General features: G+C 35.8%; 1 protein-coding gene across 1 annotated transcript in view; it reads left to right on the top strand.

Annotated features, from left to right (window-relative positions):
• Mcu (mitochondrial calcium uniporter) overlaps positions 1-27,574 on the top strand; it is a gene marked incomplete at its 5' end in the record, with an annotated part of 98,632 nt that overhangs the window by 35,117 nt on the left and 35,941 nt on the right. Inside the window, one exon of the mRNA XM_048808798.1 lies at positions 16,791-16,860. Within this exon, the coding sequence (XP_048664755.1) occupies positions 16,791-16,860 (70 nt within the window). The remainder of the gene's footprint in view (positions 1-16,790; positions 16,861-27,574) is intronic.

The raw sequence follows: 27,574 nt of genomic DNA, 5'->3' as shown, positions 1-27,574 counted from the left end.
CTAAGCAACTCAGTGAGACCCTGTCTCTAAATAAGATATAAAATAGGACTTGGGATGTGGCTCAATGGTTGAGTGCCCCTGAGTTCAGTGCCCAGTTCCCCTCTTCCCCTGCAAAAAAAAAAAAAAAACAACAGATAAAATGGACAAATGTCCCCAGTAAAGATATAAAGATAGACAATAAATGCTTGAAAAGATGTTAAGCACTTGTAGTCATTAGGAAAAGGAAAGTCAATTTCACAGTGAGATACCATTTCACATCTGCTAAGCTAGCTTTAATCAAAGAGATTAATATTACAAATGTTGGTGAAGATGTAGGGAAATTAAAACCCTCCCATTACGGGTGGCAGTGTAAAATGGTGCTGCACAAAAACTTGTAAATGAATGCTCATAGTTGCATTATTTATAATAGAAATGGTAGGAAATAGAAAGTGGAAAAACTGAAATGCCCATTGACTGATCAATGAATTAAAAAAAAAAGTCATCTATCCATACAATGGAATGTTATTTGGCAATGAAAGAAGTGAAGTACTCACATACTACAACATGAATGAATCTTGAAAATATGTGAAGTCAAGGAAAACAGTCACTTTAAAAAGACAACATTATTTGATTTCACTTATATGAAATGTTCAAACTATCCAAAGCCATAGAAACAAAAAGTAGGGAGAAATGGATGTGAAGTTTCATTTTTTTTAAATATTTTTTTAGTTGTCAGTGGACCTTTATTTATTTATATGCAGTGTTGAGAATCGAACCCAGTGCCTCATGCATGCTAGGCAAATGCTTTATCACTGAGCCCATTAAAATTTCATTTTGAGGTGATGAAAATGTTCTAATATTGATTGTGGTGGTGTTTGTACAATATCTACTTTCGATACTAAAAACCACTGTATTGTACACCTTGAATAAGCAAATTATATGGTATGTGAATTGTATCTCGATGTTATTTTTTTAAAAAGACCCTCTCCCAAAGAAAAAACAATGCTAAGAGAAATAGAAAATATAATTAGTTTTATATCTATAAGAGAAATTTAATCTATAATTAAAGTCTTCACACATAGAGGTGTAGGGAAACAACCTCCAAATTCAAATATGTTTTCACTGGGGAATTACTCAAAACCTTTACGGAATAACTAACAGCTATCTTTAATTCTTCCAGAGAATATAAACAGTGTGACTACTTTCTAACTTGTTTTATAGCCTACAAGGGCATTTTAAGAAAGGGAAAATATAGGCCTTCTTTGTGAAGATGGATACAAACATTTTTTTAAAAAAATAACAATCACAAATATATGGGAACTCCCTTAGTCTGATAACAGGTTATCTATTAAAAATTATAATAGGTATTATAATTAGTGTTGAAATATTAAAAGTCTTTTCTCTAGAGATCAGAATCAGGACTGAAATAAGGATGTGGTGTCATTTTATTCACTATTGTAAGTCCTAGCCAGTGCAATAAGGGAAGAAAAAGAAATAGAAGTCTTCATTTTGGAAAGGGAGAAATTAAACTGTCATTGGCAGATGAAATAATTGTGTATGTTGAAAATCCAAAAGAACTTACAAGTAAAATATAAAAGTAAATGTGAATATCACAGGTTTACTGGAAATGAAATGAGTGCACAAATTCTACTTTATGTTGGACATGATCAGTTTGTGAAAGTTCACCAAGCTATATTTGTGATATATGTATGCAGAAAAGCTGTATATTTCAGTATAGAGGCTTAAGTCAGTTGTATTTCTGCTTGCTGGAAATTAGATGAAATATGAAAAGTAAAACTATTTATAGTAACATCAAAAGCATAAAAATAATTACGAATCTAATGAAAGGTGTGCCAAACCTCTACAGAGAAAATCACAAGTGAATGAAAGAATATACCATGTTTATGTATTAGAGTACTCAACATTATTTAGGTGTCAGTTCTCCCCAAATTGATCTAGATATTCCCCTTCCTGGTGGGGGAGAGGATGGTCTTTTCGATGCCTCCTGCTGGGTCCATTTGATATCATGAAGAAAAAGCAAATTTAATCTTGACTTCACCTCATACCAGACAGAAACCTCATAAGCAAAAGATAAATGTGAACGAAAACAGTTAAACTTGTTAGAGACAACATGGAAGAACTTCTTCATGACCTTCAGGATGGAACAGAAAGCAGAATACAGAAAGTCCTTCAATATAAAAGAGAAGGTTGCTAATTGAGTATGTTCAGATTAAAATTTTTTGTTCATCAAGTACCATTAAGAAAAAGAAGAAGTAGGCTAAGAGTGGGAAAAGGTATCATATGTATGTATGGGTATACATGAGCATCTGACAAAGGGCTCATATCCCAACTATATTAAGAATTTTGATAATAAAAAAGGACAGTCTAACAGAAAAGTGATCAAGAAACTTGAGTACTCACAAGAGAGGATATCCAAATGGTTGATAAACATATGAAAAGATTTCAACCTCATTGATGATCAAGAAATAAAGCTACTAGGAGATAACTACACACCTAACAGAATGACCAAAATTTAACGAAACTAACAATATCAGGTGTGCACAAAAATGGTGGAGCATCTGAAATTCTTAAACACTGTTAGTATGTGTATGAATGGGCACCTGCCACTTTGCAAAACTGACAGTTATCTATTTAAGCTGAACATACGCATACTCTATGAGCCAGCAATTCCTTTTCTAGCTGTATACCAAAGGGTATTCTTATGGGCACCAAAAGACATAGAAAGAATGTTCACCACAGTGTAGCCAAATCTGGGGAAAGCCTAAATGTCCATTTTGGAATATTGATATAATGGATGCATAGGTATGCAGCAATAAAATAGAACTAACTACTGTTACACTCAACAACATGGAATGTAATGCTGAACAACAAAAGCCAAATTCAAATCAATCCATGCTGTAATGATTCCATATGTATATAGTCTAGTTCCTTATCAGAAAATAGAATCTTTTTCTTCTTTCCAGTTCCCATGCAAAGCCTAACTGGTGAAATGGTTCATGGCTGACTGTTTAAAAGATAAACAATCCTTTTTTTTTTTTAAAGGAAGGAGAGGCAATTTAGAAATATTTGTTACAGAGAATTATGTAACAAATACCCATATGCTCATCACTTTTAACTTAAATATGCACATTTTGTTGTATTTGCTTTAAATCTTTTTTAATAAGAAAAAAATCATTACAATATAGTTAAAGCTACCTTTGCTCTCACCCCCAGTTCCAACCCTTTCTCTCCAGAGGTAACTATTACAAAAATGCTAATTACCATAAAAATTCTACATATTTTTCCACATTTTTTATTTTTAAAACAATTTGGATTTTTGGTACTGGCAACTGAACCCAGGTACACTTTACCACTTAGCTACATCCCTAGTCTTTTTACTTTTTTTAATATTTATTTTTTAGTTGTAGGTGGACATAATACCTTTATTTTGCTTATTCATTTTTATGTGGTGCTGAGGATCGAACCCAGGGCCTCACATGCACTAGGCAAGCGCTATAACGCTGAGCCACAACCCCAGCCCAGACTTTTTACTTTTTGAGACAGGGTCTTGCTAAGCTGCTAAGGCTGTCCTCAAATTTGGGATCCTCCTGCCTCAGCCTCCAAAGTAGCTGGGATTATAGGTATGCACCACTGTACCCAGCTCCACAACATGAATTTTTTGTCTTATAGTTTATTAGGTCAGAAGTCCTGAACAGGTCTCACTGAATTGATATCAAAGGATTAGCAAAGCTGGATTCCTTTCTAGAGACTCTAGAGGAGAATCTAATTCCTTGTCTTTTCCCCATCCAGAAGCCACCTGCTTCCTTGGCCCATGGCCACCTCCTTCAGCAACATTGAAGTATCCTGAGTCTCACAGTGCTGTCTGTCTGGTCCCCATAATCATATCTTCCTCTAAATTTGTTAAGGATTCTATGACATTGGTCCTACCAGGTAATCCAGAATAATCTCTGTATTTTAAACTCAGTTCATAATAGTCTGAGTCCCTTCTGGAATCCTAATTTCCTTTAGTTTATAAAATGGCATATCCACAGATTCCTGAAATCAGGACATGGAAATTTTGGGAGGTTATTATTTTGCCTACCATAGAGGTTTAGAGGCAAATACAGACCTTAATATAGCAATTTTGAAAGTTTTGATGACCCACATATTCTTTTTCCGCAGTCTTCATTTTCTAGTTATATTTTCATTTTTCCTGCTCCTGGTTTATTAATTTTATTTCAGAATTTTAAAAAATGCAGCACAAATTTATGGTTCACATTTTTGTTGTACTTACTTCAAATACTTGGTAGAAAAGGCCAGAGATAAAATAGCAATCTGAAAAACTGGACCCTGCATATGCTTAGAAAATGAAGAGAATGATAACAAAGTTAGTAATGGGAATCTTTATGTATGAATACAGATCTGCCAGTCTCTCGGACTGTGTAAAGTTGTGAGCAGAATTGCATTCTAGCAGAATATTCTCCATGGGATCCCTAAATAGGAGCGATCAGCTTGTTTCAGGCAGAGCAGGCTGAGGACCATTCTGGATTGAGCTTTTTAATTTAAATAATATATAAAAATCAGAGCTGGGGTTGTGGCTCAGCAGTAGAGCACTCACTTAGCATGTGCGAGACATTGGATTTGATCCTCAGCACCACATAAAAATAAATAAAATAAAGGTATTGTGTCCAACTACAACTAAAAAAATAATTTTAAAATATGTATATATAAAAATCATTATACTGTCTTTGTTGATCTCCCTCTTTGAACTGCATTTTAGTAATTTAACTCTTTTAATGGCTTATTCTTTTATAATAATATTAAGTAATGTGTTCATCATCTAAAGTTACACGCCAGAACAGCTTTGTTAAGGATATTTTTAAAAACCAAGCAAATTAAGATAAATCCACTTAAAGGTACACAAAAGGAAGTTATCAAAATTTGTGCATTTTGGGCTGGGGTTGTAGCTCAGTGGTAGAACACTTCCCTGGCATGTGTGAGGCACTGGGTTTGATTCTCAGCACCACATATAAAAAAAATAAAGGTACATTGACATATATATGTATATGTATAAAACCAGAATGTTTAAAAAATTGTATGAATGTTTTTAAACCTCCAATTAATTAAAGGTGGATTTGTCTTGTGGTATTCCTGTTGGATGAAGTCTGGAAGGACTGAAGGAACATTATGAATTAGCTGGTACATGATCCTATTACTAGTATTCCAGTTTCAGATTTCCACTAAGCAGGACAGTTATATTGGAAAAGTAGGCAGCATGTTCATTTTGTTTTTAATTAGGTAAAATAATAAGTAGAAAAGGAATTCTGAAACAAAACCAAGTACTCCTCTATAACTTTCTTTTTATGTTTCTTCTTGTGTAAGTCCATTATACTTACACAACACGGGGGAGGGTAGCAAATGATTTTTATAGCAGCTGTGTGTCCTTCTTGTTATAGAGAAATAAGAAAGGCCTGTAGTTATTTATATTTCTGAGTGGTAACTGCATTCTTTTTCAATATTAGCTAAAGTTAGAGTGAAAGTGAAAATCTCTCAAAGCCTCCTAGGTTGGAAATTGTTTACTTCATTAACATACGAAAGATGTGAGGTGATCTCTCACCACCATTACTTCCCCCTTTTAGCCTTACCAAAGAAAAAGTTAAGGAAGCCTGTTAAGTAAAGATCAAGATAAAGAACCAACCTGGGATGCAAATTACTGGAATTTCCTATTTACTGTTTTCCCCCCCTTCTATTCTAGATTTTCTGATGCATTTTAAAGGTTACAGAAAAATAAATGTATCTGAAATATTTTATATTTGAAAAAAACAAGAAGGCATATTAGGTTAGAAAAACTTATGTTACTTTTTTTCTCCTTCAACTTTTTGTTTTGAAAGATTTTAAACCTATAGAAAATTTGCAGAAAGAATACAGTGTATATAGCCATATGCCCTATGCCTAGATGCATCAGGTATTATTATTTTGCTATAATTGTTTCTGTCTGTATACATTAATATAAATATGCCCATGCATACATGCATATTATTTATATTTTTTACTGACCCATCTAAAGTAAATGTTGGGGCTGGGTTTGTAGCTCAGTGTAGAGCACTTGCTTAGCATGCATGAGTAAAGCACTGGGTTCAATCCTCAGCACCATAAATAAATAAATAAATACATACATGGTATTATGTCTATCGACTTTAAAAAATAAAATAAAAAAGTAAACTTTAACCTGGCTCAGTGGCACACACCTGTAATCCCCGTGCCTCGGGAGGCTGAGGCAAGAGGATCTCAAGTTCAAAGCCACCCTCAGCAAAAGCCAGGCACTAAGCAACTCAATGAGACCCTCTTTCTAAATAAAATGCAAAATAGGGCTAGGGATGTGGCTCAATGGTTGAGTGCCCATGAATTCAATCCCCAGTTACACCCCACCACACACACACACACACACACACACCAAAAAATGTGTTAGAACTGGGCTCAATGATGTACTCCTGTAATTCCAGTGACTTTGAAGGCTGAGGTGGGAGGATCACTAGTTTGAGGCCAGCCTCAGCAACCTTGTCTCAAAAGACGAAAAAAGAGAGGCTTGGTTGTGGCTCAGTGGTAGAGTGCTTCCCTGGTACATGTGAAGCACTGGGTTCATAAGGATAAATAAATAAAATAAAGGTATTATATCCATCTACAATTTAAAAAATTAAAATTAAGAAAAAAGGAGCTGGAAATGTAGCTCAGAGGTAGAACACCCTGGGTTCAATCCACAGTACCACCAAAAAAAGGTATTAGACATGATTTTTACCTCTAAATACTTTAACCATGCTTTTCCTAAGAACAGTAGCATTCTCCTGCTCTTGTGCAAATACAAAATCTGTTTTTAACTTTTCTGGAATCCTGTCTATTACTTATGTTTTTATCAGTATTCGAGAACAAAGGAAGCAGGGAGAAGAATTATTAATAGCAGCCACCCACTTCCCAAGTTATTCACCACCGTGTGTCTTCCAGAAACCAGTGTGAAAATGAAAGAGGTTGAGCTTCAAACCTGAAGAAAGCAATGCACAGATGAGTCCCTGTAATATTAAGGAGGCCCAGTTTCTCAAAATTACATATAATTGAGCCATTTCCCTAAAGTACTACATAGTGTGAGAGTGTCGGGATAGAATATATTGCTGTTTATTTTCATGACTTCATAGGCTTTAGGCGTTGGAAGGATCTGCCACTGTATGTTGTATGATCCATTCATTTTATAGATGAGAAGAACTAAGATTTGAGGTCATGAAACTAGAAATGAGACTAGAATCTAGCTTTTCAAACTCTCACTCTAGTGTTCTTTCTATTCTGTCACCTTCATGAGCCCTAGTTGCTTATACGAGGGACTTGATAAAAGAGAGAGTTACAGGGTCTGCAGTATGCTAACTCACTAATGTGTCCCTTTGAATCTCATGTGTGAACTATACCATTGCTTCTCAAACTGTATGTATATGAATTTCCTACTGACCTTGGTAAAATGCAGGTTCTGGTTCAGTAGGTCTGAGGGGTGACCTGAGAATCTGATTTCTGGCAAATTCATGGGTGATACTGATGCTGTGACTTGATGGAACTAGAATAGGAAATATGAATTCAAATTATGAAAAAAAAAAACATTGCTAAGGGGAAGGATCTATCAAAAAGAGCAATCAAATGAAGTTCCATTTTTTTGTTTGTTTCCTTCTTTCTTTCTTTTTGGTACCATGGATTACCCAAAGTTGCTCTACCACTGACCTATATCTCTAGCCCTTTTTATTTTTATTTTGAAACTGGGTCTCCCTTGAGTTGCTCAGACCGGCTTCAAACTTAAAATCCTGTAGCCTCAGCCTCCCAAATAGTTGGAATTACAGGTATGCACCACAATGCCCAGCTCCATTCCAGTTTTGCTTTCTTTCTCTCTTTTTTTTTTTTCTTTTTTCTTTCTTTTTTTTTTTTTTTTTTTTTCTTGGTACTGGGGATTTAACCCAGGGGCGCTTAACCACTGAGCAACATTCCCAGCTCATTTTTCACTTTTTTATTTTGAGACAGGTTCTCGCTAAGTTGCTGAGGCTGGCTTTGAACTCATGAACCTCCTGCCTCAGCCTCCTGAGCTGCTGGAATCACAGGCTTGTGCCACTGTGCCCGATTACCAATTTTACTTTCAATAAAAACATCTTTCAAGCCAACTACGTTTATTCATTTAACAAATACTAAGAGTTGTGTTAATATTATGATTTTATTTTATTATATATAAATATATGTTACTTTGAATTATAAAAGTGATGATTAAAAAGTATAAATGGTAGGGCTGGGGCTGTAGCTCAGTGGCAGGGTGCTTGCCTCGAATGTTTGAGGTACTGGGTTCAATCCTCAGCACCACATAAAAATAAACAAATAAAGGCATACTGTCCATCTACAACTACAAAAAACAATTTTAAAAAAGTATAAATGGTAGGTTATTTATGTAACATTGGGTTTTTTTATGGGTTTTTCTTTTTTGTTTAAAAATAATTCCTAATGATACATTTAATAACCTTCTCGATTCAGCATGGAATGAATTTAAGCCTACACAGCCAAAAGTATAACAGATAAATGCACATATATGTATATAATATATATTTGCACTTTGAATATTCCCCAAATGCTTATAGAAATCATGATAATCATGTCTTATTTCTCAGAGCAATTCAGCAGTAAAATAACAAATTTATGTTAATTTCTTGAGGGAAAACTGGAACACAAAGTTATAAAGCTTGTCAAAGAAATTAAGGGACAAGGAAAAAGATAAAACAACTTTGTTAAATAAATATTTACTAAATTTCTACTTTCTCCTGGTGTGCTGGGTGATATCAATATGTAAAGAAATTGATTCAGTCTTCAGACTGATTATAACCCTGAAGGGAAGGCAGGCATCTAAACAGGTAATTAGAATACAGTGTGATAAATGGGAAGGGATGTGGATGAAATCTAGAAGCAATGCAGGAAAGTTATAAAGAAAATTGAATTGGAAAATGTAATACGTTTTAAAAGAAGAATCCATGGGAATTAAGGATTTCTGTATAATAGGATGGATAGAGTAGAATCTAGGTAAAGGGCATAAAGATATTCACTGTAAAATTCTTTCAATTTTGCAGTAGGTTTTAACAGTTTCATAAAATGTTAATAAAAATAGCCAGCTGAGGCTGGCTCTGAACTTGCAAAAACAGGTGGGATGATATAAAGGAGTCACTAAGCACAGTTTGCACTTTTCCTTGTGAATTGTAGATTCATAATAAATGATAGAAAAGAAATGAAATACAGAAGAATTTTCTAATTTTATGTGGATAAGTTGTCATTTAAGAAAAGCAGAGTTTTTGCTCTGATATCACTAACAGCTCTATTCTGGGATTCAGGGGTAAAAGTGCATCTCTAAAGCAAAATGTAGTCCCCATAGGGTATACCTTTGTTTGTTTGTTGTTGTTTTGGTACCAGGGATTGAACCCAGGGTCACTTAACCACTGAGCTACATCCCCAGCCCTTTTTATATTTTATTTAGAGATAGGGTCTCACTTAGTTGCTCAGGTTCTCGCTAAATTGCTGAAGCTACTCTGAACTTTCAGTCATCTTGCCTCAGCCTCCTGAGCTGCTGGGCTTACAGTGGCGCACCACCATGCCTGGCCAGCCTAGGGTATAAACATTCCAAATGTTGGTGCAAGATGACTCAGATACAAGGGATCTAGGGTTACAACGAATTTGGACTGTGGTTCTTGTACAGTATCAATCACAGGTTGTCATTGGGAGTAATACCAAAAAGTCTAAGATAAAAACATTGTTAAATAAAAAGTATGAAAAAAAGAAGAAAATAATAATGATATGTACTTCTGTTATGTTATGACTTCTGTTAGAAAGTTATGATATATTCTAGTGGGGAAAATATTGGCCCATGTTATAATATAATGTAGTAAACATCTTAAGAGGTGAATAATTTTCTAATACTAAATTAGATAATTTAACTCACAAACTATCGATACCACCTTCACTTAAACTGCATCAAAAACTTTGTCTCCTTGGTGACACATGCCTGTAATCCTAACAACCCAAGAGGCTGAGGTAGGAGGATCACATTTGAGGCGAGCCTAGGCAACTCAGCAAGACCCTGTCTCAAAATAAAAAGTAAAAAAAGGTGGCAGGTCGGGCAGTGGCTGGGAATATTGCTCAAGGGTAAAGTGTTGATGGGTTCAATCTCTAGTCCCACCCAATAAAAGAAAAAAAAAAGAACAATAAAATACACCACCCTCTTCAGTCTAACTGTTCAACTCTTTTATGGTGCTATATGAAGAGGTGCTCTTTTAAAACCTCACGTATCTGCCTTTACATCCCTGTGCTTAGAGAGAGGTGTGAAATGGATGCATTATACTTATTAAATTCTCTTCAGTGAGACAATCGCTTAAGGAGATTAAAAGTTTGAGTTCATATTTCTATAGAACATTAAAGTGAATAACAGAAACTGTTATTCAAGTGTTGTTACATTTATATTGTCACATCCTTAAGTGAAACTAGCCTCATGAATTGTTTGGTTATTGTAAATTTAACACAGAGGAGAATTGAGTCATTGAGATTGAAACTCAAGACACTGAGTGGTGAAACTGGGCCCCATCTTTTAACTCCAATGTTTCCCCACCTCTCAGATCTCCAGGGTTTGAAGCCACAGTGCGTGCTTATTTTAGAATTTTGATAGATGAGAGGTAGTTTAAAAAAACTTGCTTATGCGATGCTTCAACCATTTTATCATATCAAAAATATGGAGAAAGCTGACCCCACATTGTAGAAGCTGTTGTGTGCATGTCTTGGTGGAGACCAACTCAAGTAGTTCCACTCTGTCAACCATAGAAGACTGACAAGTTCAGTGTTCTGGAGATAAGAGTTGACAAAGTTGTTGAAATGTGGGTACCCTGGTCTTTAAAAAGAAATTTTTGGAACATTTAAATAATGTTAAAAAGAACCCATTTTTATAAGCATTTCATGTTATACTAAAGGAAATGTAACAGGGATCTATTATTTGATTGATCTAAACTTGTGACATGGGTAGGCTGTTTGTAACAAGGTTTCATCCTTGGACAGATATATGTAGTAGTTCCATCTAAAGCTATTTGATGTACTTAATATAGTATACTTTGTTTGGTATAGTTTGATAAAGGTATTAGGTATTTGATTTCTAATGAAATTAGATGCCAGTGTTTTCCTAAATAAAGGGAACTCAGTTAATAAGGCAATAACGTTTTCTCCTCCCTCTTTCCTCCTTGCTTTTCTTCCTTCCCCTCCTCTTCCTTTCTTTCCCCTCATGTCTAATTGGCCCTGAATACTTTGGGATATTGACAGGTTATTTAAACTTGACAGCCTTTTCAAATTGTTGGCAGAAATATACTGCTGAGTTTGCTCTTCTGAACTGTGAAAGGTGAATGTAGGAAAAGCTGCATAGTTTATGATAGTAGTAAAGAATTTAAAAGTAAGGTGTTTTGTTTTGTTTTGTGTTGTGGTGTTTTGGATGCAGCCCAGGGCCTCACGGATCTTAGGCAAGTGCTCAACTATTGGGCTACATCCCCAACCCTGAAAGTTAAGTTTGGGCTTGAATTTAATAATTTAACCCGAGGACATGAACTTTCTCTTTATAATACTAAATTTTTATTTTATTTTTTTAATTGGCCTGAATCCCTTGCTTTGGGGAAGTTGAGCACAGTGTTTGGAGTGGGACTCTACACTGATGCTGCTGGTGTTTTTCCTTTCCTGGGCTAAAGGTTGTAATACAGACGGGCGTTATACAGGCCTTTACTTTCACTCCCAGCTTGTGCTTTTCTTTGAAGTTCTCAAGTTACCAAAGATATGGACTGTTTTTATCAAAAGTATAAACTTGTATTTTCTTTCAAAGGGACTGTGTTGGGACCATATTACCTTATTTGTTTGGCATTAATATTGCCTAGAGGTATATCCTTTCTCTGATTATCTTTGTGTGTTCTAAATACTTTCTTAGACTTGGTCTCTTCCTTTGAAATATATGGGTAAAACATACCACTTGCCTGAATGTTTTTGCTTAAACTTGTCATATTTATTTTTTAAACTTTCAGCATCAGTCAAGTATTTATTTAAAGTTTGCTATTAAAAATTAAAGAAAAGACCTAAAAAGCTTACTACTTGCTTATAATATTGAGAATAAAATTGTACCCATGAAATATACTCCACTAAGGGGGGCCGTGGAAAATAGGTATTAGCAATGCTTCTTTGGTTTAAAAAATATCTTCTCTGGGTTTTTGTTGTTTTGTCTTTTTTGTTTTTCCATTGTTCATGTTTGTTTTTACTATATTTCAAGAGAAAAGGCAAGAGCAAAATCACTTTTGTTTTCAGTGGCCTTATTAGACTGAAAGCTACTAGAAGATTTAAAGAAAAGGACCCATCTTTGTGTTTGTGAACACTCAAATAATATATTGTAATTGTTAGTGTCCTTATAGAAATGGGCAGGAAAGGACTTTGGAAAGTGAATATCTCAAAACTACACAAATTTTTTCTACAGCAAGGGTCAGAAAACATAAAGGGCCAAATTATAAATATTTTAGCTTTTTTTGAGCTGCATGGTCTCCACTTCAAATACTCAACTTTCTGTAAATATACAACTGCTGAACTCTGGAGTGAGAGAGTATGTTAACCCACAATAGCAAGTAAATGAATGAGCCTGGCTATGTCCAATAAACCTTTATTTACAAAAACAGGTGGCTGGCCTGCTGATCCATTTTCTGTAGCATCTAAAAAATATTATTCATAAACAACCATGTGTGATGCAGTTCTCTGTGCCACAAAAACATCTGTTATTATTGTTAAAAATTATATGTGTAAAATCGTGGAAGACAGAGCACTTCTAGTTTCAGAATGGTCCAGTAGATGTATACTATTTTTAAGTAAAGTGATACGAGGGTTGGATTTTCCTTTAATAAACTCTGAGGATAGGGGAAGGGAAACTGAGTATATAGATGATGAACTGAGTTTGATAAAATATTGAGATTATATGTATATTTTTTAAATTTTATGGTACTGGGTATTAAACTCAGTGTGCCTTACTACTACGCCACATCCCCAGTCCTTTGTATTTTTTGAGACAGAGTCTCATAAGTTCCTGAGGATCCTGCTAAGTTGACGAGGCTGGCCTCGAACTTGTGATCCTCATGGCTCAATCTTACAAGTTGCTAGAATTATTTTTTTAAAATTTTTTTTGATAAATATTGAAGCAGGTGACAGGTACATGGGATTTCTTCACACTTTGCTCTCTACCTCTGGGTGTTTTTGAAACTGTCAATATTAAAAAGTTACTACTTTGTATAAAAAGTAGTAACTTTTTATAATGGGGCTGGGGTTGTAGCTGAGTGGAAGAACACTTGCCTAGCATGTGTGAGGCACTGGGTTCAATTCTCAGCACCACATATAAATAAATAAAATAAAGATACATCAACAACTAAAAAATATTTTTTAAAAAAAGTTACTACATGAAGTATTTATGACCCAATAAAGATAGGAGTTTGTCCTTTCTCTTTTGCATACCTTAGAATGGGGAGGAACATAAAAACCAGAAATATAAGCTCCAAATTTAGTGTAACCAGGGAGATCTCTGCAATTCCAAATCAAAATATATAAATAAAGGCTCCAAATCCAGTGAAAGTCAAGTAGGTATAGGGGATAACCTAGAGATGGTACCTATGGTAGCAGATTCCCAACAAAGCCAGTCAAGCATGGTTCTCCAAAAGAAGCAGGTGACCTCAGACTTCTCCAAAGCAACATTTAGTGCTGACACTTTACCAAGCCTCAAGGAAAGACTAATTTAGGAATTAACATGCCAAGCTTCAGGAAATTTAGCTTTTAAGGCCCCTTCTGCAAGACAAAGTTCAACTGACAAAGAAATGAAAGCAGAAACTATAGCTAAAGAAAGAATTGGCAGTGATCATGGAGTTCATTGATCAATAGAATGAAGACTAAAACAAATGTGGGTATTAGGGTATAGAGGATTGTACATCTTTAAAACCTTGACAGTATAGTAATGATATATAACTTACTGGAAGTTAGAATGAGGAATAGAAATGATGTGAAGTAATATGTCAAGCATCAGAAGTGATTTAAAATAAATCCAATGAAAGTTTAAGTTATGGGATGGAGGGGAGTAGGTAGCTGGACACATAGTTGGTACATAGCTGGAAGTGAAAGGTCAACTCTAAAGGAAGTAATATAATGAGCTAAACTGGATGGTAAAGGGAAGAAAAAAGCATAATTATTAGTTCATCATTGCTCATAATAAAGGATTTTTATATTTTAATATAAGGTATATTTTATGTAAAGTTATGGGGTGCAAGGGAATACCAAACGATGGGATTGCCATTTTAAATTGTGGGGCCAGAATAGGCCTCACTTAGATTTGAAGTAAATAATCTGGAAATTATCCAAGCAGTAGCTATGCAAAGGTTCTAAAGCAAAAGTATAGCTGTTCAAGATATAGGGATGAATTTAGAAGGGCTAAAGTTCAGTGATTAAGAGGAAGATTGATAGGAGAAAAACTCAGAGAGATAATAAGACCATTAAAAAAATTGACTTTTACCTGAAAAAAACTAGTAGAGTAAAAAAGTAAACCTTCCAAATTATCAGAAGGAATACATGCATAATGACTAAAACACAATAAGGATAAACTATTTTAGTAAACTATTTTTAAGAGAGTAACCAAAAAAAAGGCATATCATAAAAGTTCATAACTGAAAGATTAAATATGTATATTATATGAATGTAAATCAATAAATGTAAATAAGCTAAACTTTCTAAAATATTTCCAGATTAGATCATAAAGAAAGCTATTTAGCTGGATACAGTGGTGCTTGCCTATGATCCCAGTGACTCTGGAAGCTGAGGCAAGAAATGACAAGTTCAAGCATAGCCTAAGGCAATTTAGAGAGACCCTGTCTCAAAATAAAAACTAAGAAGGGCCAGGAGTGTAGCTCAGTGGGAGTGTCCCTGGGTTTAATCCCCTACACCATAAAAAACAACAATAAAAAATACCACCACCAACACACAACATACACACACCAAAAACTATCCATAGTCATTTCTAAAACAACAAAATCAGGAAGGACCAACAGAGATATAACAGGCACATGCAAACTAAAACAACATGGGAGTTGTGGTCTTATTATTGGACAAGACAGTACAAGAACATTCCACAAAGAAGAAGGACATACAAGATCTGTATGAAAAAAATTTTTAAATTCTTCTCAGGGATGCAAATAGAGACTCAAATTGAAAGACTTACAAGGTTGTTGGGTAAAAAGACTCAAAATCATCCAGATGTCAGGTTTTTTTATTAATCCATGGAGTTGATACAGCCTCAAAATGGAAACATTTTTGAACACTTACTGTATGCCTGCTATCTTTCTAAATGCTTTATATGTATTACTCGGTTAGTCCTCACAACAGCTTTATATAGTAGGTGTTAGTAGTAGTACATCTTTTAGTGTAGAAATCAAGGCACCAAGAGTCTCATGAACTTGCCCAAGGTGGCATTTATATGTGGTGCTGAGAATCAAACCCAGTGCCTTACACGTGTGAGGTAAGTGCTCTACCACTGAGCTACAACCCCAGCCCCAGACTCTACTTTTTCACCCACTATACTATACTGTTATTTTTTTTAACTGTAGGATTATGTGTGCATGTGTGTGTAAGCAGATAAACTGACTCTAAAGTTCATATGGAGAAATAGATAATAAGGAATAGCTAAGAAAAATTTTAAAGAAAATGACAAGGGAAAACTAGCCCTAACAGATATTAAAATAGATTATAAAATAGAATGTTGAAACAAAGAACTATTTATGGCACACATAAACAGATCATTGGATAGAAGTTCAGAAGTAGATCCAGAATTATATAGGTATTTGGAAAATTATGAAACTAGCATTTCCAATGAATGAGGAAAAGAATTATTCACTATGGGACAGCTGTGTTGTCATTAGAGGGATACTTGGATTTTTACTTCTTTGATTAAAATTAATTTCTAATGAATCAAATAATTAAACCTAAAAAAGTTAATTAGCTGTGGACCAAGACTCAAGTTGCCTTCCTTTCTTCTTCCTTTGATACTTTTTGTAGCTAAGAAAGTAAAAGGTACAAAGGAATAAATAAAGTTTGGGGCAAGTCAAAAAGTTTTAATTATGAGAACCTTAGTTCCAGACCCACAGTGGCATTTCTCTTTGAAGAAGTAGCAAAAGTGGGTGTGACTGTGATTTCCTTCTAACACAGAGAAGGTGGTGAGTGGGGACTCCAAGGTTGCCTGTCCACACTTTACAAAAGGAGAAAGAGCAGATACCTACCCACATAATGGTATATTCATGATACAGCTACTTAGTACCTGTCTTGTACTTGGTAAAGGATAGGCAGGAAATGCAGGTGTGAAGGCTAACAAGAGAAATGAGCAAGAAAATGTAGTTTAGTCTTGATAGCACATATCAACAATATCAAATGTTTTTACAATGATTCATCAGGTGTAATTCTAATCTTAATATAACATTTGTACTTATGTGTGTGTATGTAAATGTGTATGTAATCTTGAAAATACACCAAGAAAAGTTCATCGTTGCTATTATCTGTGGATGTTAGGAGTTTGAAAGTCTTTAATATTCTTTTACCTGAATTTCTAAACTTTTCTACAAAGGATACACAGTACTGATACACTCAAAAGCTATTTTTATTTCCTGCATACACTTACTTGTGTAACATTTGTTGTTCTGCCTGACAGTAGATGTGTCTTCTTTTTGTAGGTCCACCAGAGGCTGTCCTCCTGGCAGAATTTGGGAGTTGTTTATTGCAGTACTGTTGTGCCCTCTGATGGTGAGTTTTGGCAAAGCCATTTTTTAGTGTCTAATTTTTTTCCTTTCTTTCACTTAATGTTTACATTCCCTAGCTGATGTGTAAACTAATAAACTAAAATCTTTCACATAAGGTAGAATTGGGTTTCATAAAAGGAAAGATTAAAGAAAGGAATTAAAATCTGGTTGAGGATCTAGTGAATTTAGAGGAGAAACTAAGAAGAGAAAATAAGAGGCCCATCAAGTCTTCATGGGTCACAGAATGTTCGTTTTAAAAGTGAGGACATAGGTAATGTGAAGATGAGAGAAGCGCTGTTTCTGGTATTCCCTAACTGTCTGGTTTCCACATTATGATGATCAAACACTCTAGCCCCATCATGGCGTCAGAGCCTAGACAGAAGCAATTCGAAGTCTGAGACCCTCTGCTCTTAGGCTGAGGACTATAATTTTCTTCTTTGATATGGGAAGAGATGAACAGATACTTGGGAGATCACATGTAATCCTTTGTAAATGTCTACAATGCTATAAACTGGCTTCAGAATCTAAGCTTTGGTTTTTTTCACACTAGTAGAGGGAGATATGTCTACTTTACTTTACTTTTATTTTATTTTGGGAATCAAACCCAGGCCTCACACATACCAGGAAGGTGCTCCCCATTGAGCTATATTCCCTGCCCTTCTTTACAACTTTTACTCTCATTGTACATGTACAGTTTAGGCTGCTTGGTTTAGAGGTTGACTGTTAAATATGTTTCTTCTGTGTAGAATTTGGTTTGTTAGAATTCCAATTTCAACCTTATTATCATTCATTTATAAGCATATTCTTTTTTATTTAATTGATTTTATTTTTTATACACAACAGCGGAATTCATTACAATTCTTATTACACATACAGAGCACAATTTTTTATATCTTTGTATATAAAGTATGTTCACTCCAATTCATGTCTTTATACATGTACTTTGGTTTTGTTTTCGCTTTTTTTGCATTACAATTCTTATTACACATATATAACATAATTTTTCATATCTCTGTTTGCATATAAATTAGGTTGACACCCAATTTGTGTCTTCATAATGTACTTTGGAAGCATATTCTTATTCATCTATAAGCATGGCAACCATTGAAAGAGCATCCTGCAAACTTACAAAGACAATTTAGACTGAAGAATCATGGATGATGAATCATGAGAATCCTAGACTATTCTGTCAGTGTAGATATTTGCAAAGCTGTTTCTAGACAGTGTGTTCTTACTTGCTGCACTCTCTAAACTTGGAGGAAATACCCTTTTGTGGTTACTCATTTGTAATATGGAAAGGTTGTAAGGGAAAATAGACCAAAATCAAAACAAGGGAAATATTGGCTTTCTTTTACCTATTTCTGAAAGACTTTTTAAAAACTGCTAAAGTGGTACCAATTACATACTAATATTGTTTATTATATTAAAAAGCAACAATCCACTTACTGCAGCCAAAAGACAGGCGAGTGTGTTTCCCCCAGTCAAGACTCAGGATGTACCCACATATCAGAATTCATATCGTGGCCAAGGGCCAGAAGACTGCAACGCCCTTACTCCTTTCCAAAGCAGTGAGTAGGTATTTCTCTTCCCTCTGACACTCTTCTGATACATTACACACCCAAACGAGGGCTGTCCACATCTGAGCCTCCCCCACTCCCAGGTTGGTTACCTTCCCCGACGAGCAGTGTGTGAGTGCTGTGGCTTCCCACATCTTCCGCAGCTCTTGGCATGATCAGTCTTCTTGACTGTAGACACTCAAAGATGTGCTGTATTACTTTGTCATGATTTTAATTGGCCTTGTATTGTTGCTTAATGATATTGAACAGCTTTTCATGTGCTTAGTAATCAGATGTTTTTTTGGGGAAATGTTTGTTCAAAATTTAGGCCCAAGGCTCAATCCCCAGTACCAAAAACAAAACAAAACAAAACAAAAAAAAAAAAAAACTCTTGTTAGTTTTGAGTTGTCAAAGTTCTTTATATAAAAAATAAAAAGGACTGGGGATGTGGCTCAGTGGTTAAATGCCTCTGGGTTCTTTATATATTCTAGAGATTTTCTATTGTTGTTGTTGTTGTCATTATGATGTCCTAAGTTGCTAAAGCTGACCTAAAACTTGCAATCTTCCTGCCTCAGCCTCCTGAGTCACTGGGAATACAGGGATGCACCACCACACCTGGCCTCCTGTTACTTTTAAAAAATAGTTTTTGGGGAAAAGAGAAAAAATGTTTTTGAGTCAAGCAGTGTTATAAATAGCCACTGTTGTACATAGTTGGAATTTCTATACTAAGGTCATCATCATATTGAGAGCACAGACATAGTTCACAGCTATATATCTTTCATTCTAACTTTTAAGACTTGATAACAAAAGAGAAATGAAAAAAGGAACCTATGTAATCACCAAAGGTGATAGGACATAGAGCCTCACAACCCTAAATTTGAAGATACATTTTTCCATTTTCAAAATATATCTGATTGTTTGGACTTTGAGGGGGGGTTTTGTTGGTGTTGTTTCACAGTGCTGGGGATCGAACCCAGGGTGTCGTGCATGCTAGGCAAGAACTATACTAGTGAACCTTGCCCCCAGCACCAGTTTTTGGACTTCTTTGTAAGTAGAAATTTTAATTTGCCAAAATAGAGATAAATTTATTCCATCAAAGAACCCTTTCTTGAAGAATTTTATAAAAGATTGGCTTTTCACATTGCCAAAAAAGTAGCCACATGATATTGAAAGACTTTAAGCTGTATGTGCTGACATTGTTTGAACTGGCTTATTTTTGAGTAGAAGCGAATTTATGTCAGATTTTAGGTGATATAATCTGTTTAGGATTGCTGTCATTTTTTCTAATATTTTGAAGTAAATTTTGAGGGAATTAGAAACTCTCATTTCTTCCCTGGATGCAGTTTGATAAAATGACTGATTTTGCACTAAACAGTTAGTTCCTAGTTTTCTATTAATATGCATGTTGACATGGTCATAGAAAAATTCCTAATATATGACTCTCTTGTGGAAACTAGAAAGGCTATTAACATTGACCTTTCTTAAAATCGAGTGTTAAATTTCTTTGCTGAAATAACCACTGGGGGAAAAAGTTTTGTTTTGTTTTGCTTTTTTACTGGAAGGAGGATCTTGTTTCTCTCTGCACAGATGGTAATGCAGAGATATATACTGCCCTGCTGGGGACACAGCCCTGCCTGTTGTGATATTGTATTGCTTTTTTTCATTGACACATACAGGCATTTTGAAGACTTCCAGCAGGCCTACTACCACAGAAGGAACAATTTCTTGAGAACAAAGTTTTTATCAAGAGAAAGGATCAAAATATAAAATTAGTTTTTGCTTGCTAATTTTTTGATAGTAGATTTACCTTTTAAGATAAAAGAATTTAGTACAGGAGGAGTTTATTCATGGCTTGATTTGCTCGGGGATGTTTAGGGCTTTATGAATGAGTGTAAACTTCTAATTCATCACCTTAAAGTCATTATTATGGGCTTGGCAGAAAGGTCATAAACCCTTTAGCTAAGCTGCTGCTCTAAGTTAGGTAATTAGAAATGGATAACCATGGAATTTTCTACTGCTGGAGGAAGTATCTCAGTAAACTAGTCACGGAATGAAAAATTCTGCTAGTTTCTTTGCAGGCATCTAGAAAAACCTCAAAGCTCTTGAAGACTACCTCTGACTCAGAAAACCTCAGAATTGAAACTTGGATTTGTAATCTTTTCACTGGTGATATTACATCAAAGCAGTGTAATACATTCAATTCTAGGAGTCACAGAGAATCTTTAGGTTTCTTACACAAGCCTCACCTAGCATCATCGGGCAGTGTGAGCTGTGGGAACTGAGCTTATGTTAAGAATCACAGTTATATTATGTAAGAATCACAGAATACTAAGAAACATACCTTTCTCAGTTTTCACTGCTTCTTTTCATCAAAACATCAAGGTACAGCTTTTTAGATATCAAAGATTATATAAAAGTTACCATGTTCCAAAACCAAGCTGTTATGTGATTTCTTTTATTCAAGCCAAATAATAGCAATCTTATAATTGACATGTAATTTTGTACAGAATTAAAGTTGCTTGGGGGATTGAGGCAGGAGTATCACAAGTTCAAGGACAAGTTAGTGACCCTGTTTCAGAAAAGAGAAGGAAGATGGGGCCCCCGTAGCTCGGTGATAGAGTACTTGCTAGCATGTGTGAGGTCCTGGGTTCTATCTCCAGTACCTCCCCAAAATTTTAAAAACTAATTTGTTTAATTTCTTTTATGCTTTATTTCTTTAAAAAAAAGGAAATGGTCATTACTTTTAGTCTAAAAATGAGGAAAAATCTTCAGTTTTTGAAAGTATTTAAAATATGACAGTAGAAGAAATTAAATTTCCAGTGCAGTAAAATAAATTATATCTAAAATTCTTATGTATAAATTGTTTGAAATTTTTCTAGGAAAAAGGACTTAGGGAGGAGTCTCTCTATAGCTTCATCAGATTCTCAGAGGTCAGTTAACCAAAAATATTAAGAAACACCAAATTAACTTGTATAACATGCTTATTTTAAAACTCCATTTTTTTTAGAGCCATTTTAGGTTCTAAAAGATAGCTCTGCGCTCTGTGCCCCCAGGCACATGCACATCCTCCCCCATTACCAGCACCCCCAATCAGAGTGGCAGAGTTGCTACAGTCCATGAACCTACATTGACAAATCATCATCCAAAGTCCATAATTCACATTAAGGTTCTTGGTGTTTTATATTTTGTGGGTTTAAAGACATGTCTCCATGATTATAGAATCATTCAGAGTAGTTTCACTGCCTCAAGAATCCTTTGTGCTCCACCTGTTTATCCTTCCCTCCTCCCTAGCCCCCTGACAACCACGGATCTTTTTTATAGTTTCCACAGTTTGCCTTTAACAATGTGTCATGTGGTTGGAATCATATAATATGTAGCCTTTCAGGTTGCCCATACACACACACACACACACACACACACACACCATATATATTCTAATTAGTTACACATGATGGTAGGATGCATTTTGACACATCATACATAAATGAAGTATAACTTCTCATTTTTCTGGTTGTTTGTGGTATAGAGTTACACAGGTTATATAATCATAGATGCACATAGGGTAATAATGTCCGATTCATTCTATCATTCTTACCCCCATGCCCCTTCCCCTCTTTTCACTCCCCTCTATCTAGTCCAAATTACCTCTATTCTCCCCACTCCCATTGTGAATTAGCATCCACATGTCAGAGAAGATATTTGGCCTTTAGTTCTTTAGGATTGGCTTATTTCGCTTAGCATACTATTCTCCAGTTTCATTCATTTATTGGCAAATGCCATAATTTCATTCTTCTTTAAGGCTGAGTAATACTCTGTTGTGTATATATACATAGTTTCTTTATCAGATTGACTTTTTCCACTTAGTAATACATTTCAGTTTTCTCCATGTAGCAGCTGCAATAGCAAGAAAGGCTGAGGCAAGGGGGATTGCTTGAGCCCACAAGTTTGAGACCAGCCTGAGCAACATAGTAATACAACATCTCAAGAAAGAAGGAAGAAAATTAAAAAAAAAAAAAAAAAGACGGCAAGAAACAAATTTTCTTTATGTCTTTTCATAGATCATTTCACTTTAGCACTGAGTATTAGTCCATTGTCTGGATGTACTGCAATCTATCCATTCACCTACTGAAAGAGATCTTGGTTGCTTCCAAGTTTTGACAATTTTAAATAAAGCTACTATAAGCATCCATGTTCAAGTTTTTGTGTGGACATGAATCTTTAATCCCTTTGGGTAAATACCAGGGAGCATGATTGGTAAGAGTGTGTTTGGTTTTATAAGAAATAAATTGTCTTCTAAAACGGCTATGACATTTTGGGCTCCCATCAGCAATGAGTGAAAGTTCCTTGAGCTCTACAACCTGGCCAACCTGGTGTTTTACCAAGACACTCCTTTTTCCTTGTTGTCTTCTATGGAGTACGTTAGTTTTATTATCTTAACAATTAAAGAGATGATTGGATTTAAACTCTAGATTTTAAGAAAAGTAAGAAAAACTTTTAAACAAGATATGTTCACAGTTTGTGAGTGTGATGGAGGCTACTGGGGATTGAACCCAGGGTGGGGTTGCCACTGAGCCATATCCCCAGCTCTTTTTTAAAAAATTTTTATTTTGATACAGGGCCTTGCTAAGTTGCTTAGGGCCTCAAAGTTGCTGAGGCTGGCTTTGACCTTGCCATCCTCCTGCCTCAGCATCCCAAGCCGCTGGGATTACAGGTGTGTGCTGCTGCACAGAGCTGTTCATGATTTTCATTGAGCCTTCTCAGGCCTTGTTAGTATACCTGCATTATAGGTGAGGAAACTGAAGTTCAGTTGTATTCAGTAATGTGGCCATAGATTATAGATTCAAGGTGTTCTCTTCTGATAAAATTGAGTATTACCAAATCTAAGATTCCAGTACCATAATTTTTCTGCTGTTCTCCACTGTCTGTACTTTGGAATCATTTTCAGCTTTTAGCCACCTGGAAATGAAAATGGGCCAAGAACTAAAGTATAATTATTGTTATTTTCCAATAATCAAAAACATTATTTTAAAAGAAAAAAATACTCAGAACTATATATTAGGACAGGATTTTATATTTACAAACTAAAAATAATTCTCAGAATAATACAGGTAGATGAATGGAAGGTAGGAAGAGAATGACCTTTTACTCAGCACAAAGGCTTTTGACATAATGATGGATTAATTATTTTCATAAACTGATATAGGAGAACTGGAAATAGTAGGCTGGGAATGTGGCTGAAAGGTAGAGCACTTGCCCAGCATGCACTAAAAACAAACAAACAAACCGGAATTAGTACTGGGAACTTTGAATTCCAGGTGGCTTAGGAGTATACAACTATTTAATAGAAGACTTTTTAACACCATATATTTAAAAATTATTTTAAGTACTTTCACAATTTGCATCATTTAAGCCTCACAATGACTTCCTGAAAATAGTTTTTACAAGTTCTATGGATTCAGATATACAAATACTGATTCACTTGAGTTACACAATGAAATGTAGTTGATTTGATTAAAATCAATTTATATTAGTGGTTAGAAAGACTCAAACAACTGAATTTACCAAACAACTCAAGTTAATTTTTAACTTAAATTCTGTTAAAATTTAATATTTTAACATTAATGTAGAAGGATATTTTCACTTAATTATTTACATATGTTGCTGTAATCTAGCTATGATTTGTCCCCACTCATACTGAGTAGGGACGAACTCATATTGAGGCTTAATTCCTCAATGCAACACTATCAGGATAAGGAGACCTTAAGGAGATGACTAGTTCACAGGGTCACTGTACTCAAAAATGGATTAATGCCTTTGTTAAGAAACTGGGTTAAGTCTCAAGAAACTAGGTTAGATATCTCAAGACTGGATTAGGACTCAGGAGTGTATTGGGCTTGCAGGACTGGATTAATTACTGCAAGACTGAGTTATTATAAAGGAAGGTTATCCCTGGTGTTTGACCTCTTTGATGCCATCCATCATATTACAATGCACCAGGAACCATCTGCCCCATCTTTCTCAGGACCACTCCTGCCTCAGCCTCCAGAGACACTGTGATTATAGTTATGAGTCATTGTGTCTATTTAAATCTCTTGTCTTTAGAACATATTCAACCTCAAGTATTTTGTTATAGTAATACATAATGGACTTAAGACATAAGGGTTTCTCAAAATTATTACTCTTCAAATAATGTATAACAGTTTTTTAAAAGTAGCAATATATTATAAATAATTTAAACAAAAATTTAATCCTTGTACACATTTAAGTAAATCATTCCAAGGTTATTTTGAAGCATGCACATTTTATTTATATATACAAATTAGAGATATTCTGAGTATATTTTTGTATGACAGAAGAATGAACTAGGGGCTGGGGATGTGGCTCAAGCGGTAGCATGCTCTCCTGGCATGCACCGGGCGCTGGGTTCGATCTTCAGCACCACATAAAATAAAATAAAGATGTTGTGTCCACTGAAAACTAAAAAATAAATACTAAAAAATTCTCTCTCTCTCTTTCTCTCTCTCTCTCTCTCTCTCTCTCTCTCCAAAAAAGAAGAAGAAACTATATTGAAGGAAATAGAAGGTGGGAATAAATGTGGAGTTATACCATGTTAATGAACATGAAGGTATTACAAAGAATTGTTCATTCCCCGCAAATGAATTTGTAAACTCAATCCATTGCTAGTCTAACACTCAACATGAATTTCAAAATTTGTATGAAAGAATAAAACTATACAAACAACTGAGATAAATTTGAAATAGAAAAACAAAGGGGGTATGGTTTACCAAAAGCACATATTAAGACTGTAATCCAAATGTATAATTTTAAAACTGTAATCCAAAATGTATAATATAATTCTTATAATAGAAAGAAAGAAACTATAATCAAAACAGTGAAATATTGGTGCAAGAAAGATAATTGGAAACAGATGTGCTGGCACACACCTATAATCCCAGCAGCTCAGGAGGATGAGGCAGGAAGATCAAGAGTTCAAAGCTAACCTCAGCAACTTAGCATGCTCTAAAGCAACTTAGAGAGACCTTGTCTCTAAATAAAATATGAAGAAAAAGGGATAGGGATGTGGCTCGGTGCTTAAGTGCCCCTAGATTCTATCCCCAGTACAAAGAAAGAAAAAGGGGAAGAAGATTATTAGATCAAAAGACATAAATCTTATTTATATGGAAAGTTGATGTGTGATAGAATTGGCTTTACAATCAGAGAAGAAAGTGCAGAGTATTCAATAAATGGTGCTGTTATAATTGACTTACTATATCACAAAAGTGAATTCCAGGTGGCTCAAAGAGTGAATATAAAACACATAACTTGAAAAGGGGGGAATTACATCAGAAACTGAAAACATTGAATAGTGTTGCTAACTCTTAGTCTTCTCTTTATTCGTAATAGGGGAAATGTGGGTTTTCAATGGATAAATGATAATCTTTTTATATAATAAAATTCTGTATCAGAGTTTAAGTGAATGATATATAAATGTGATTCAACTTGGATAAATCCCAAATCAATAATGAGCATAAAAGGCAAGTTGTATAAGGTTGTGCACAGTGTGATCATTTATACAAAATCTAATCCATGCAGTATATACTACAGTTATTTAATACTGTGTATCAAATTACTGCAAAGGGTCTTAACAACAACAATCCTTTATTATCTCTGTGTTTCTGTGGATTAGGGATTCAGGAATAGTTTAGTTAAGCAATTTGGAGTCTCATAACGTAGTTGTCCCATGTCAGCTAAGAGCTACAGTCATCTGAAGGCTTGATGGGGCTTAGAGGATCCATGTCTAAAGGAGCTCACTAATGTGGCTCTTGATGGAAGCACCACAACATATAAGCTTCTCTGTAGGGCAGTAGGATTGTCCTCATAGTGACTGGCTTCCCCCAGAGCAAGTAATCCAAGAGAACAAGGAAGAAGCCACAGTCTTTTACCAGGTAGCATTGGAAGTTACACACCATCACTTCTCCTGTGTTCTACTGGTTATGTAGAGCAGCCCTGATTTGATGTGGGTTGAGACTACAAAAGGGTGTGAATGCCTACAGGCAAGACATCCATCATAGAGAGTCATCTTAGAGGCTGGCTATTGTTAGAAACACCAGGTGCGCTAACAATCAGGTGCTCTGAGTATAGGGCAAACTACCTTTGCCTGCAGTGCCTGCTACTACACCTGGTTAGCAAGCGGGCAGTCCACCTGTTTTTACCCGTAACACAGTACTGCCCCTTGCTCTGATAGGAGGAGCTCCAGAGTACAGTCTATGCAATTGGCTAATTTTAAAATTTGGGAGGGCAAAGGGAATGTTAAAATGGCTATGATGAGATCTTACATCCCAATTAAGACTAAACACTATATTTTGAAAATGGACCACCAGACTTTCTATTTGTCCCACCATTGAAAAATTATGTGGAATGAGGAAGATGGCGGCGAGGGGAGTGCATTGCCCCCGTGTGCTGCGTCACTGTGTGGGAGTATGACAAGTCAGGACGGCTAAAGGCTATCTTGTTAGGAATTTCCAGCAATAGTGGGGTGCTCCGGAACCTGGAGGAAGGATTTCCATTGCACGAGGATTGGCTACGGGGACTCAAACGCGAGAGATTTGTCGCACGGAGGGTAACACTGCTTATTCAGCAAATCGCCCCGCGGCTAGAGTCTGCAGCACGCGCTGGGAAACGAGGAGATAGCGACGCAGGGATACAGCGCTGCAGTTTCTGCCAGCCGTGCAAGCATCGTACTCAGGGCTGAATTCTGGGTTCGAGACGGGAGAAGGAAGCGGTCCATCTTGGTTCTCCACACCGGCCAGACCACAGAGGAGGCCAGTGGCCACCATGTTGGAGAGCTGACGTCACCATCCCTGTTTTCGACTGACCGCTGCTCATTCAGCCATAGAACAGGTAATTTCAGGCTGCCATTCGCCTGCGGCTTGTGGACAGATTGCTGGGGCTCAGTGCCTGGGTGCTTCTTAGAGCCTGCTCTTATCGGAGCGAGCACCGAGCGCGGGGAGGCCGAGTTCCGGCTCCCGGAACTGCCCTAGCCCAGGGCTGGGGAGCCTGCGGAGGCTGCTTCTTGGAGCCTGCTCTTATCAGAGCATACACCGAGCACGGAGCGGCCGAGTTCCGGCTCCCGGAACCGCCCTGGCCCAGGGCTAGGAGCCC

The sequence above is a fragment of the Marmota marmota genome, unplaced genomic scaffold, assembly GCF_001458135.2.
Source record: "Marmota marmota marmota unplaced genomic scaffold, marMar, whole genome shotgun sequence".
NCBI classification, from domain to species: domain Eukaryota; kingdom Metazoa; phylum Chordata; class Mammalia; order Rodentia; family Sciuridae; genus Marmota; species Marmota marmota.
This window is presented reverse-complemented; position numbering and strand designations above follow the sequence as displayed.